At 36.5% G+C, this 15,451-nt stretch overlaps 1 protein-coding gene across 3 annotated transcripts in view; it reads left to right on the top strand.

The window, feature by feature from the left end:
- Window positions 1–157: 157 nt before the first annotated feature.
- CFAP44 (cilia and flagella associated protein 44) overlaps window positions 158–15,451 on the top strand; it is a 60,023-nt gene continuing 44,729 nt past the window's right edge. The window contains exons 1-11 of one of the 3 annotated variants that reach the window (XM_072993833.2): window positions 158–260; window positions 565–796; window positions 3,122–3,193; window positions 4,872–4,952; window positions 6,797–6,986; window positions 7,881–8,043; window positions 9,808–9,910; window positions 10,315–10,531; window positions 11,866–11,980; window positions 13,262–13,426; window positions 13,899–14,054. In XM_072993833.2, the coding sequence (XP_072849934.2) occupies window positions 652–796; window positions 3,122–3,193; window positions 4,872–4,952; window positions 6,797–6,986; window positions 7,881–8,043; window positions 9,808–9,910; window positions 10,315–10,531; window positions 11,866–11,980; window positions 13,262–13,426; window positions 13,899–14,054 (1,407 nt within the window). In that variant the 5' untranslated portion in view covers window positions 158–260; window positions 565–651. Of the gene's footprint in view, window positions 261–564; window positions 797–3,121; window positions 3,194–4,871; window positions 4,953–6,796; window positions 6,987–7,880; window positions 8,044–9,807; window positions 9,911–10,314; window positions 10,532–11,865; window positions 11,981–13,261; window positions 13,427–13,898; window positions 14,055–15,451 lie in introns of those variants that run through there. The other 2 variants (XM_078389949.1, XM_072993836.2) reach the window with 2 other exon arrangements.

The raw sequence follows: 15,451 nt of genomic DNA, 5'->3' as shown, positions 1-15,451 counted from the left end.
TGCGTTGCTCTTTATTTCCATCTGTTAAAACTCGTAAAACAAAACACGTTAGGAATGCAGAGTTGACGACAACTGCAAAACAGGTTGAGTTACTAGTTCGGTTTCAGGCCTCCCTTTCCCTCCCGCCCCAGGTCTCTCAAAGAAATTCAACGGGGCAAGCTTTTCTTTTCTCATCCTTGCAGCTGCACCAGTTGGGTTTCTGCTCACCGTGCATCTGTTCAAGGCACAAGACGTTTTCCGGAAGACTGTCCGCAAGCGTTGTAAGTCACATGTAGAAATTATACAACGGCGAAGGCATATTTGTTATTGTTTTGTATCTAATTTTAAATGAAATAGAAACTCTGTGCGCACTTACTTAGAGGAAAGCCCAGTGAACGCAGTAGCACTTTCCAATTAAGGAGACAAAGAAGAAATTGGCTTAAGAAAGTCTCTGTCCGCTACCCTTTTGCTGTTTACCGTTGATGACAAATTTACAAACTGTAGTTGCAAACTTTCTCAGCAAATTTCGTCTTCTTTTCTCTCCTGTAGAGTATCTTTAAGTTTTCATTTTATAATCCTTTGCAGAAACACCTTATATTATGATCTCCTAGAAAAAGCCACGGGGAAAGAACAGCAGTTTCAACTCGCTCCTCCCCGGCAGTCCAATTTTTCATGATCTTGAGCAATTCTCCTGAGCGCGCTCTGTTTTGGAACTCCATTTCCCGGGAGTCTTTGCCGGTCGGGAGTTTGTTGCTTGGCAACGGGCGTAAACCAGCCATGGAGCCGAAGGGGGAGAAGGAAGGAAAAGATGGGAAAGGTAACACTTACCCTTCGTTCTTGATTTTAGACGTTACACACACACACACGGACTTAACTCCGTTGCCCCCGAGGAGCCCGCTCGCGAGCTGGATTTTTTCTCTCAGCAGAAATTGTGTTCTTTGCTCACAATTGAGGAAGCAGCTTATAAGTAGCCAGCTAAAAACGGCCCTGAAGTAGTGGGCAATCTTTGGAGGTCAACAGAACTTTTCTTCCAGCTTGATGTTAAATAAAAGGAGATAGGAAGTACAAAATAAATAAATAAATGTTAAATAAAAGGAGATAGGAAGTACAAAATAAATAAATAAATATAAATAAAAGCAAAGCAAAATAGCCCACAGCGCCACCACATCCTGGACTAAAAGCAGGATGTAAATGCAATTAATGGATAAATAAATGCAGATTGTTAAGTGGATATCTAAGAAATAATTCCTTGTCCTAGGATGTTCTCCTTCCAAGTGGTAGCCTAAGCTAATTACTTCAGCTTTTTATGGATATTAATAATTATTGATTGCTAACTGCATTTCCAGAATGTATTTACCACATTCTTCAATTGCCCAATAACAAATGTACTCTGGGCATTTAGAACAGTGTTAAAAACCTATACCCCCATTCAATAAACATGAATGTTGCTCTGCCTTTTACCAATAATCTGACATTTGAAGTATTCTGACTAAAAACAGAACCAAGCATTAATAATTGAAAAAGAAATGTACCCCTTTAAATTAATTAATGTGTACTACTGCACATTATGGAATACCCAGTAGATGTAGTTAGTTTTCATGATTGTGATAAAAATAATGAAGTGCTGAAGAGTCAGAAACTTTTTTAAAAGTCCTACATTGGTTGCTGAGATATCATTGCAGTAGATTTATGTTGCAGCAAAATTAAACAGTATTGTGAGACACAGAATCGTAGAATAAGGGATTTGGAAGGGGCCTATAAGCCTGTCAAGTCCAACCCCCTCCTAAGTGCAGAATCTAATACCTTAAAGACTAGGGCAGCAATCCTAAACACACTGACTAGGGAGTAAACCTCACTGAACTCCATGAGGCTATATTATAACGGAGAAAGAAAATTGAATTGTGCTCATTCTTTTTAAATTGAAAGGTATCTTGCCACAGAAATCTCACTCTGTGTAGGCACATAACTTGATTGGATCATGGTGACAGAGGGTAATTGCTCCAATTCAGTTCTCGTTCGTAGTCCTTTTAAATATTTTCTTGTCAAGGCAAGAAAGTGTACTGGTCCACACTATCTTCAATACCACGTAGTTTAAAAACAGATGAAACCTACCTAAATTCATGGCATGATTTTGACATTTGATTTATCTGATGCTCTTTATTTTGTGCTTATTTTTCTACCTAGCCCCACCCCCATATTCAAAACTCATTCTATAATTTTGTACTTATAATTCTGTGAACTCTAGTAATATTGTTTTACTCTAGGTTAATATATAACTGCAAGGAAGGAATAATCTACTGCTCTATAAGGAGTTCCATATAATATTTTATGTCTTTGGAGGAGTGGAGATTTGCTTCCATACATAAAGTGTGGAAGAAAACACATTTATATACTGTTCTTTGAATGTCGCGTTGCCACCTGGTGTGAGCAATTAGTATAGAAAGAGATCACCTTTTGAACGTTTAGCCTATTACACTGTTACAGCAGTGCCACTGGTTGCTGGTTCATTTCCAGGCACAATACTAAAAGGATCAATGAATACTATACAAAGAAAAGAAAAGAAAAGAAAAGCAACACAAAAACATTGCATGCAGTAAGGTACAACAATCTATTTAAAAAAATTCTACTTAGCAGTCGTTAACTCAGGAAAAGCTTGTCTGAGGAGAAAGGTCTGGTTGCAGAAGGACATTTGGTAATTTCTTAACTTTTGTAGTTTGCCTGCAAAAGAGATGCTATTTGCATAGCTGCATAAGAGGATGTTAGCCACTGTTTCCCTGTCAACCGTTTACACAATAAACATTATTTCTTACTTCATTAGGATTCAGTACAGGGTGTAAGCACACTGGAATTCTGGCTGGTCAGAAGATGGCAATCATCACTCACATTAAAATATTTATTCTATTAATTGTCATGTTGTCTGAAATGTTTTATAAATTCTAGTATTTTCAGCTGTTTTTTTAAAAAAATAATCCATGTTAACATTGCCGATGGCCTGCATAGCAATGAGAAAATCAGTAGATTTCCTTTATACATTTCCTGGCTTTCTATGAATAGCTGGAACACTGAATGTGAAAATTACAAATTATGTTATCTAAAGCATTGCCTACCAGAAAATACAAATAGTCTGTGCCTTTCTTTTCAGACCAGAATGCACCATCAGAAGCACCAGACAATTCAGGGGAACAGAAGGAAGGAGCAAGGAACATTGCAGATGGTAAGCATTACTTGCACATCTGTACAGCCTTAAATACTATTTGAAGTGACTCTGGATATAGAACATAAAGATATGCCCACAGTAAACAAAATGAGTTTTGTGCTTTGAAGAAAATGATACTTTAAAAGCTGTTCTGTGATTTATGGCTTGGTATTCAATTGTCAAAGAATTAGGATGAACTTGTGTCCCCAATAATAATTGAATTTATATTCTCGAAGGCTTTCATGGCTGGGATTTGATGGCTGTTGTGGGTTTTTCGGGCTCTTTGGCCGTGTTCTGGAGTTTGTTCTTCCTAATGTTTCACCAGTCTCTGTGGCTGGCATCTTCAGAGGACTGGAATACGAACTCTGTTCATGCTCTGTTCAGATGCTCTGACAGAGCATGGACAGAGTTCCTACTCCAGTCCTCTGAAGATGTCAGCCACAGAGACTGGTGAAACGTTAGGAAGAACAACCTTCAGAACATGGCCAAAGAGCCCAAAAAACTCACAACAACCATCGAGAATTGAATTCTCTTCTAGTACTAATAGTGTTCTATGATTCTATTGTCTCTAAATGAATATCTCTATACATATGAATTGGGATATGCATAATTTATACGAATCCGTGTTCTCATTTGTCATCTATTTTTGTTGGCAGATTTCATCTTTTTAGCAATGTATATGTTGCCACTCTGCAAAGGACAGAGCACTCTGTATATGTATTCAAAATCAGTCTTCTGTAGGTCCCAAAGAGCAGAATTATCTCAATTCAGCACTTCCCTTACCTCCTTCCCAGTGCACAACTATTGTCTTAGTGGCGTCCTATTTATCCAAGGTCCTTTGAAAGAGTCTTCTCTATCCTAATTTTTTGCCTCACTCCCAAATATCTCCTGAAGTGAACGTGAAAAAGCTCTTAAATGTTAAAAGAAAACTGATAATGAATACATGAATTGGGAACTTGTTTACTACTCGTTTATTGGGAACTCGTTTACTCCTAACAAAAGAGCTGATTAATCTGTCAGCGTTTCTGCTTGCTTTGTGACAAGAGTAGGCAACCCATGGCATTCCAGATGTTACTGGACTGCAATCCCCTCCAGCTCAAATCACCATAGTCAATGGTTGCAGCCAGATATCATATAGAGGGACTCAAGTTCCCTATGTCTGGTCTGTGTGATCATGGCAGTTGAGAAACATACTGTTGCAATAATATTGGCATTGCCAGGAAGCTACAACATATGTATAAGCCACATGCAGTTTGCTTGTTGTAGTCCTCAATATAGACATGTCCTTTAAGAAGTTATAATATTGTAAGGAGCCATTTTTATTTGCCCGTTCAATTGATTTGTCACCTCAGCAGAGAATCAGTTTAAAGTTTATTCAGTTTGGACAGGATGCTTTTTATGCTCATCTTAATCTAAGCTGCTGGCAGTTGGTAGAAGGCATGATATACTTTGGTAAAAAAGAAAAGAAAATTGACACATAAATATGTTCTTCAGATAAACTCAGAATGTGACTCATTTTTTTTCCTCTGTCAGTTTCCCATGCTAGAAATTTGTTTTGACATTGCCTTAGTACCATGTGTATAGTCTTCCGTTTCACGAGCTGTCTCTTCCTATGTCATTTTATATTCAAAGAAGAAAGGTAAAAACATTTCCAGCACAAGTATTTAAAGAAAATATACGTAATTTTTGTTTTCAGAAAAGAAAGTATCTCCTGAACATGAAGAAGAAGAAAAAACAGCAGAAGATGATGAGGGTGAGGGGAGTTTTGGCAGTGAGGGTGAGTATTTCTAGCAATTTCAGGCTTAAGTTTAAATAAATATTTCTCTTGTTCATATTGTTTGATCGGTTATACTTCTTACTTAACCTTAAGCATGCAGCTAGCATCTGCAAAGTCTGGCCCAAGATTCCTGGTCACAAAGAATTCCTTAGACCCTAGAACCAACTTGCTTGGAAACTGCCTGTATGGTTGGTTGTTCAAGTTTCTGGAGTTCAGAACCTGTGCTGAATAGCTTAATGTATTACAGTATTCATGTTAATATCCTGAAGTCTAGTCCCATAACCCAACCTTATATGCTCAAACTTCACTGTATAAGATTGGACATCCAAGTATGTATTCATATAAAATTTATATATGCCTCTTAAACTGAAGTCACACTGAGATTTGAGAATCATCCTGACAGAACTGTGCAACTGATGAGATATTAAAGTTATAGGTGCCTCTCAGACCTTAGAGTGTGACCACAGATTGGAAGGGGATTTGTATCCCTGATTCTGCCTCATATAAGGACAATCTTCTGCATATTTATGGGGGAGTAAGCTTGATAAAGGTCATTGATGCTTACTTCTGAATAAATACATCTAGGATTGCAGTTTAAACTGCTTACACAACATAACTCTGACAATTTGTTATCCCCACGAGTACATACTCTTGTCTATATCATAGCTTTGAAGAGGACATTTCTTCCCCTGCATCACACACTGACTTACTAAGGCTGCAATTGCATGGTCAAATACCATGGGATTTGCCCCACTTATAAAACAGGTGAAACTGAAATATTTTTACTGACCCCATGATGAAATGTTGCTTTGAATTGATCCAGTCCTTTTTGATCCCAAAGCAGCTTTTTTTTCTCTGCCTCTTGGGGGCAGGTTGGGGATGACTTTTTCAAGCCAGAATGGTTCTAATGGGCCTTTACACCAGTAGAGTTTGCTTCAAGTGTCTGAGCCCAGAACAGTGTTTATGGTGAAATTCTGGAAGTTCAGACCTTGCCAGTTTTCCTCTTCTTTCTTTTCCTATTAACATCTCAAAAGTATTGTTCATTTTTCATCTGTTTCTGAAAGTGCTTTATTGTCACAGTTTTGGTAACAGGGACATATGACAGCTTAAATGCATTTCATTGTGATGCATTTGAGCTCCAGATTTCTGATAAAAAAGAAAACATTCCTGTGATAATTAGATTTTTCATTTTACAACTAATTCAGTTTGCTTTACATTTATATTTTGTAGTCTGTATTATTGTCCTTTGCTTCAGTTTTGGATTTTCAGGAGTTGCCCTCCTTTTTACATTTTTATATTTTGAGGGTTGGTTGGTGGGGTTAGTTGTTTTCTTTTTGTTTTTCTTTGTTGTTGGAAAACCAGAGTAGCGACATGCCACTAAATGGCGTAGTATTGAAATATAGTCAGTCAGTCAATCAATCAATCAATCAATCAGTCTTACATATTATAAGGTGTCACTTCTGTCTGTCACAGTATGTCAAGCTGTTCCCAGGATATGATGTGTTCCACCAATATCTGATCATACCTGGGGTCAGGGTTGTATTTGACCCTATAATTTGCACTGTATCCTTTTGTATAGCACAAATAATAGACCTCAAGCTTCCAGAAGTGGAAGTCTGAGAGATAGAACCATCACCTCAGTGAACAATAGTCATAATAAAAAATGCTTCCAAAAAGAAGGAAAAAAACTCAGAGTCTGTATTTTTTTTAATAAAGGAAATAGCATAGAAATCAGTCTTAAGCTGTAGTCATGTGGTGGCTAGAACCATCATATAATTACCCATGAATTCCAATATCTAACCTTTCTGAAAAATACATGTGCTCCCTTGTTTTGACATTTTGAGATGAAGAAGAGGAGGAGGAGGAGGAACAGCCACCAGAACCTGAAAAACCTGAAGAACCAGTGAAGAAGAAGAAGAAAGAAATAGTGGAGAAGAAAATTTCTGAAAACTTCTACTATAACTATGAAGAGTTGTGCTCATTCCCATATGTCACTCCAGATTCTGGCATACCACTTAATATGCTCACTCTTATGTATCCGTTTTGACAGTGCTGCATTAATTTTGAATTTGAGTAAGAGTTCACTCAGATGTTCAGTGGAATAATCTTGGGAGGCAGAATGGAATACATGTGTATGTGTCTAATAAACAGAAAGTTCGATTTGGGCTGAAGAAAACTTGTTTTAAGTTCCTGCTCAGCCATGGAGATTTCTGGGTAGCTTTTGGGAAGGTGCTTTCTCCTTCCCAAAAGCTATCCAGTGTTTTTGTGTTGTTAAAAGGAAAGGAAAACCTAGTATTATGGTCTGAGAATCACCTAAAGACAATCTGGATGAGAAGAACATATTCATTCATTACTGCATTCATGGAAGGCAGTAATGCTCCCTCCCTGCACTATTTTTCCCCCAGAAAGTAATTTTGGATGCTTTTGAAATGTATGTATCAAACATAATTAAATAAATGGACTGACATGTGAGAAACAGCAAAATTAATACAAATCTCTATAATTGAGGAAATGGAAAATAAATTATAACTACTAGATATGAACTATAGTTTGTTCTGGGAATTGAATGTGTTTTGAAAGAGAGAACATGTCTCTTTCCTTTTGGTCCTGTATTACAGAGGAGATAGGTGATCTAAATGGGGCTAAGGGTCATTTTTAGATTTCCCAACAGCCTGAGGATTGCACTTAGAAATGTGATATGTAGTACTGTATATATGCTCTCTTTCTCTTTCTTTCTCTCTCTCTCTCCTCTTACTATGCTCTCTGTTATTGGTAATTCAAAACTAGCCTTGTAGTTGGAATTACAACTTAGTATATTGTATTTAACTGATTTTGTCTCACTTTTATTAGTGGCATATGCACTATTACAAGGAAAAAATAAAGCCTAAGTTACAGCATTATACATTTTTCTTAATGAATATTCCTCAGGCACTCTTTTGGTTATGACTGCATGAAACGTGCAAACATCCAGATGCTGGATAGTCAAACTCTACTCTGCATAGCTGGCAATCAGCTAGTGCTTCTGGACTTGAAATTTAAGTATCAGAGATACCTTCGAAGTACAAGCGGTGGAGGGATTGGTGTCATCACGGTATGAAATTTATTTTGTAAGATCCACTGCTTGTTAGTAGAGAGGGCTTTGCAAAATTTGCATGGTCTTTGATGGGAGGTTTTCTTACTCTCTTTCTGAGAACTATTTTGAGCTCTGGCTTACGTCTTAGAGCAGAAACAGACGTGATCAATAATACATATTTAGAGCTGGAAGCACATTAATATTAAATAGAGGTGACTCTCCAAAACAGTGTTTCAGTAAAGATCTTTGATACAATGAGATTAAAATAAGTATTAAGAAAAGAAAGATTTACTTGGATAAATATAAGACAGTTAGATAATTGGACTAAGTTTTGGATTAAAAAAGAGAATGTAAGGTAATGACTGAATTCAAAGAAATTATTGAGAAAAGAGAAGAGATGAACGATCATTACCAAAGAAAAGGGATAATAAGTGTAATATATAAGATGTTACTTGAAGATGAATATAAAACAACAGCATTAAAACAGGTGTGGCAAGGAGACTTTAACAAAGAAATTAAGGAAGTAATGTGGAATATGATATGGGGGAAAAATAATGAAAAACATGTCAGTGAGGGTAAAGGAAAATTGCTACAAAGTTATATGAAGATGGTACTTAACACCAGTAAAATTGCATATGATGAATAAAGAGGTATTATACTGTATGTTGGAGATGTAAGAAGGAAAAAGGAACATATCATATGTAGTGGACTTGTGTAGAAAAACAAAAGGAATGGAAAACAGTATTTAGTGAGAGTAGACATGGTTTAGAGGGGCGGGGTAAAAATCAAATAAATAAATAAATAAATAAATAAATAAAATTATAGGGATAAATATAGAAAAATGGCCAAGGATAACTTTGCTAAACATAGTTAGAAACTGATAAATAGAAAAGGTGGTAAAGGAACTGATTATAATTATGGTGACAGCTGCAAGATTAATAATGGCAAAGAACTGGAAAAATAATAAGCAGTTAGTTGAGTTTAGAAAAATGGTATGATGAAATCTGGAATTTAGCCATTAATGACAAACTGACATGTGAACTGAAAGTTAGAAAATGACTAGTGAAAGAGAATGTTTTAAGTCAAATTTGGAACAAATTTATAGAACATGTATTTTTAAAACTTAAAAGATATACCCCACTAGAAGAATCAATGCAGTTTTGGAATGAGATGGGATGCACAAGTTAAAACAAGAAAAGAAATTTTGAAAACAATTGTAGGTACATGTAGTAAATGTATTGTTATATAATCCTGAGGGTGGAGGGTAATATAGCACAAATGTGTTGTGGGGAATATATGTATTATTTATGTAAAAATAAATATTATTAAAAAAACAAAGTAGTGTTTCAGGCATGCTAGATCAGACTTGCAAAGAATCTTGCACTTCTGTCCTGAAGACACAAAACAGCAATCCCTAGAAGTAGGGAAGAAGTTTTCTCTTCTAATAATGGGCTATCAATGACTGTTGCTTTTACTCTTAGGAAGTAGAGGGATCTGTTGCTATTGTCTAAGACTTGATTAATTTTGCATTGTTCAGTCAATCAATTGTTTATTTATGATCAAAGACCAGATTTGCATTGTTTATGATGAAAACAATTTCTTATTATAATATCACACTCAGCAGCCTATTCTAGTGATATGTGTCATTTTAGGTTTTGTGTGGCGGCAGTACGAGGAGCCTCTCTGAAGAAGATAGAATTCAGAATAGCTAAAGAATTATTTTCTGGAGATAGGCAAAGGAGGTTACTATTATTCAGTTTAAATTGTTTTTGTTTCTACTAGGTACACCCCAGTAAAACACACTTTGGAGTAGGGGAAAAAGGATGGAAACCAAACATGATTATCTATGAATATCCTTCCTTAAGACCATACAGAATATTACGAGGTATGGTGCAGTTCAAGATTTCAAATATCTGCAGAAGAATTAGCAGTCTCCGAAGAGAAAGCAATTTTATAGTTTTAATTTGTTGCATGTTACAGACTCTTATTCTGTATTAGTTCTAATGCTAAGGAGACTGAGTAAAATGGCAAGTTTTAAAAAGAGTGTGAGGGAAATGTTAGTTCATCATTTTTCAAAATTATTTTATTTTCAGTTGCCTGTGGTTCCTACGGATTGGGTTCTGATGTATTGTCTGATTTGGACAAAATTTTAAACTGATTAATGGTACATTCCACTTGAGGTATTTTCAGCAAATGTTGGGTATATAATTTATAAATTGGAAGCTGATTGGCTAGCACATGGGTTCCATGTATCATACTAAGAAACTTGTTTTCTTATCTCATTTCTAGGTGGAACAGAGAAAGCGTATGTATCTGCTGACTTTAATCGTTCAGGAACCTTAATGGCCACTGTTGGGAGCAGCCCTGACTACATGTTGACGGTTTGGGACTGGAAACAGGAAAAGATTGTATTGAGATCAAAAGCATTTTCACAGGATGTGTATAAAGTCACATTTTCTCCAGAAAATGAAGAACAACTAACCACATCTGGTTCATGCCACATAAAGTATGCCAGCAGAATTTTTTCTCAAGGACTTAGTATGGCATGTTAGCAGCCACAAAGAGGGATCAGATTGAATTGCATTTGGTTTAACTCACATTGGTTCAGAATAAACTGAGTTGGTTCTTGAGTTTTTGGACAAAATAGCTCAGATTATTATGTGGCAATGAAAGCCAAATGGGATGGGATAGTTTGTGGGAGGAAAGTGGAAAGGCCTGGGTTCTCCCAAAAATTACACAAATGCAAAAGTAGGTGATACCTTTTATTGGACCACTAAAAAAATCAAACAAATAGCAAGCTTTCATGGAATAAAGTTTGCTATTTGTTTGATTTTTTAGTGATCCATTGAAAAGTATCACCTACACTTGCGTCTGTATAATCTTCAGGACCACATTAGCTCTTCTCTTTCTTGTTGTGGATTATATAAGCTATCATTGATGGCTGGACATAGTACCACCTACAAGATATTATGGACTCTCAGCACCAGCCATGTGAATTCTTCACATGAACCAGAGATGACCAGAGTATGAACTTATGCCCACCAGGTGAAAATACTAATCAGACTTTTGTGGGCCCTAATTTGTGCTGAAAGCTGCTGTGTCTGTGTTGTCTTTCATTCCCAAGTGGATTTAATTCATGAAAGTTTGCAATTTGTTTTATTTTTTAGTGGACCAATAAATGGTATCATCTATCCTTGCAGTTGTGGGAAGAGTGTATGTATATAGAGGGTTTGGAACTGTTAAAAATTATCCAATTGGAGTTTCATTTTATGAAGTTATTGAATGTGCAGATAAAAATCCATTTTATCCAGTTATTATATTATGCAAATAGAGTGAACCTGTGCTAAAAAGATGATACAAAGTAGCATGCAGTAAATTGCTTTTATTTCACACAGATTCAAATGTAATAGTAAACGGTGGTTTAGTGTTCAATCTGGTGATGCCTGGGAACTCCTGCTCTCCTATGGCACAAGTGCAAGGAGAACATGAGAAACAATCACTTCAATTTACAACTAATCATGGTCAATTGGAGAGCTCAAAACCTTTTTGGACTGCAACTTCCAGAACCCTGCAGCTATTGGTTAGTTTAAAATAAAATCCAAAACTTGATTCCCTTCTTGTGGCAGCACTGGAAGAGGCAAGGGGAGTATGAGTGCCCAAGGCTAATCCATGTTCATGCCTCTAGTTTTAAACTGTGACCTTTGCATCCTTGTACAACCATCTACTGCCTATCAAATGCCATATATATTCTGCTGAGAGAGGTTACTTAATTTTGACATGATTTTGAGATCTCTCTCTCTCTCTCTCTCTCTCTCTCTCTCTCTCTGTGTGTGTGTGTAGGTTTTGGAAGATGGCCCTCACTTTCACAGGTTTGAAACTACAAGGAGCCCTGGGCAGGTTTGGAAAAACAGCACTAACGGACATTGTAGGGTACATGGAGCTGCCAGATGGGAAGGTATGAAACATTTTTACCCTTTAAAGTTTTTCCAGATAAAAACAATGAACCCCTTTATGCTGTTGCACATTTGCAGCGAATAATACTAATAATCTGTTGCCGTGTAGAAATGCCTGATGTTTCTGTGTATGCTGTTGCCTGGAATTAAAGTGAGTTTTCCCACCATTCTACGGCAAGAGAGCATTCTGGGTGTTTTTTATTTTTATTTTTATTTTTTTAGAAAGTTGTATTAAAAGCAAAGCGTGCTGCTTATATACCGCCCCATAGTGCTTCAAGCACACTCTGGGCAGTTTACAAGTTAATTATGCAGGCTACACATTGCCCCCCCCCCCCAGCAAGCTGGGTACTCATTTTACTGACCTCAGAATGATAGAAGACTGAGTCAACCTTGAGCGGGCTACCTGGGACTGAACCCCAGGTCGTGAGTACAGTTTTGGTTGCAGTACAGCGGTTTAACCACTGCGCCACGAGGCTCATTAACTCAAAGTCATATATTTTGGCTGGCAGGTAGAAACAACTGGTGACCCAGAAACTGCATCCACTTCCTTGAGGTCTTAAGTATGGGAAGGGGGTGAGTAAGGTAGAGAAAAGGATTCCCCTTCCCAATGAGGAAAGAGTGTGTTTGTTTCTCTGTATAGTAGATATGTGTGATAGGGTCTCCAATCCCCAAAACAGTATATCATGAAGCCTGCAGGACTATAAAAATTGTGTACCCGTGCTGTGGGGCATTACTAAATGATAGAAATTTGCTCTAAAGTAGAAATCCAACTGTTTCCAATGTATGACCCTGATAATCTTTTACACCCCCCCAAGTAAAGATTCATTCAATTCCTTCAGGTTTTTTCTGGGCAAAAGGGTGTATTATTGCAATCTTAATTTACAGTAGAATTCTACATTTATCTATTCAGAAGAAAAGTTTCACTGATTTCAAAATACTCACTCCAAAATAACTGGATATAAGAATGTTTCCATAGTCTCATTTCCATTTAGTTTGGCATTTATCTTTCTAATACAGTATTTGTTTTTGAACCAGCTTTATATTCTGCAAAACATCTCTTTTGAACCCACATCCATATGATATAATACCAAATTGTTGTATTTGGTATTATATCATATGCCGCCTAGAGTGGTCTTAACCAACCAGATAGGCGGGATAATGAATGAATGAATGAATGAATGAATGAATGAATGAATGAATGAATAAATAAATAAATAAATAAATAAATAAATAAATAAATAAATAAATAAATAAATAAATAAATCTTTTATTTCCTATTAAAGGTACTTTCAGGGTCAGAATGGGGAAATTTGCTACTTTGGGAAGGAGGACTCATAAAAGTTGAAATTTGTCGTTCAGGACATAGAAATTGCCACAATGGCCCAATTAATCAGGTGATTCTAGATGAAGGAGAGGTGGTCACTGTTGGATCTGATGGTTACATCAGGGTGAGTATTCTCTTAAGAATGGATGTATTGAGCTTTCCAAAGCTTCATTCACTCTTTGCATTCCATCTCTAGCAATTGTCCCAAACTTTCCAGACAGAAGTCTGCGAGAGGCTACCTTTCCAAACTGTTTTTTTTTTTTATTTCAAGGAAAGCCTCCCTTGGTGCCGTGAATTTTCCCTTTAAAATGATGGTAGCAGTTTTAGAGACATGGTTACCCAGGCAGTTAATCAACAGTTTTGTGGAAATTGTGGCATGGAAAAAATCCTCATGGTTTCTTGGTAACTCAGGCTTCCCCATTGAATAATTCTTGCAATATCTATTTTAAATCAGTAGTTGAACCATTTAGCTAAATATGAAAGATCATTTTGTGTTTTATTTACCTAATGTTTTTCTCATACAATCTATTATTTCTAATATTTGGCATTTGACAACAATAAGAGCATTATTATTTTCTCTCACAAACTCTATTAAGGTTTGGGATTTTGAAACAATAGACACAGCTGATATTGTGGATGATACTGGACTGTTGGAGATGGAATATATGAATGAACTTTTAGTTGGCAAAAATGTTAGTCTGAGCTACATGATGAAAGTTCATGAACGTGGAGAACCATATTGGTATGCTCAGGTATGTATTGATTTCTTTATTATAAATAGGACCTTTAAAAGGATTATTTTAGGTGGGGTTAAAGATAGCAGACAGTGCCCAATGATAGAGAATCAAGGACTGAATCAGTGAGGTGATTCTGGAGCAGGCATCATCATATTCCATGTAAAAGGCGGGCTGGTATGATAGTGGCAAGTACTGCTGCATGAGACCAGAGGATACCCTTTCATTAATGTCACCTGAGCATATTCTGGATTTTTATTTTATGGTCTGATAACATCATAAAAACATCTGCCTAATTAGATCTGATCATAATAACTCTGTTGCCTGTGTCATATTGCCACATTCCGCAAACAGATTTGAAGCTTTAGTGAGTTGGAGTTGTTTGTCTTTGTTATACAGCAGTTCAAGTAGTCTTTCTCCTTTGTTTCTGTTACTGCGACTCTATCAGGATTTTAGTGTGCAAGAACTGTAAAATGGATGTGATCCTTGGGTTTTAGAACAGAACCGCTGAGTTAGAAATATGATGGCTTATTGCCTTTTGGTGAATATCCAAAGGAATTGATATAAAAACATACATAATCTCTGGTTTGTACTTTGGGATCAAAGTTGCATTGTACTTTGAAGAACCAAAGTGCAATACAACTTTGATATTTTCTGATAGTTCAAATTTCTGTTGGTGTGTCACTCTCTGTTGTGGTACTCCTTTTTTCCTTTCTGTTTCTGTTCATTACTTAGCTACACATAGAGGTACGGACTAAAAATATGGGATCCTGTTGTATGATATTTCCTGTATAAAATTTTTCAAAAGCTAACTTTGTTGTTTGATGTCTTTGTTGCTGTTTTCATATTCAGCAAGCAATATTAAAAATGCAGTTTAATACCAATAGACTCAAGTGGTACTCTCCTCCACTTATTGGTAGATTACACGTCTACTCCAGTCGTAATTCATATATAATATTTGTAGAGCAAAGCCATGGATTTGTATGTGTCCCCACAGTGTTAAATCAAACGGTCCCTTGTTCCAGTTCTAATTCTGAAAGAAAATTTTGAAAAATATAAGCTGTACATGTCACTGATTGGCTAATGCCCATATTGTTTAGAACAAATTAATAGGCATGGCATACTTTTGAAGGTTAAAAAGCAGTCTATCTGACAAATGTTGTGGAGTGGAGCACAATGCTGTAAGTTGATTGAGTCAGCATTCAATTCATTATTATGTACATATGCCTGTCCTTTCCTTTGTGAGGCCCAGAGGAAGCTGGGCTCATCCATGGTTGAAGAAGTTTATGGGTTCTGTCTACTAGTGTGATTTTGCTGGTGCAAAGTTTTTAATGTTTGAAGAACCTATTTGATCCCGGCAAAGGTGTCAGTTCTTACCTTGATTCTACTTGCGCATGTGCAGATAACTAACTTAC

Source organism: Pogona vitticeps, chromosome 3 (assembly GCF_051106095.1).
Source record: "Pogona vitticeps strain Pit_001003342236 chromosome 3, PviZW2.1, whole genome shotgun sequence".
In the NCBI taxonomy this organism is placed as follows: Eukaryota; Metazoa; Chordata; class Lepidosauria; order Squamata; family Agamidae; genus Pogona; species Pogona vitticeps.
Note: the sequence above shows the minus strand (reverse complement) of the source record. Positions and strands in the feature narration are given on the sequence as shown.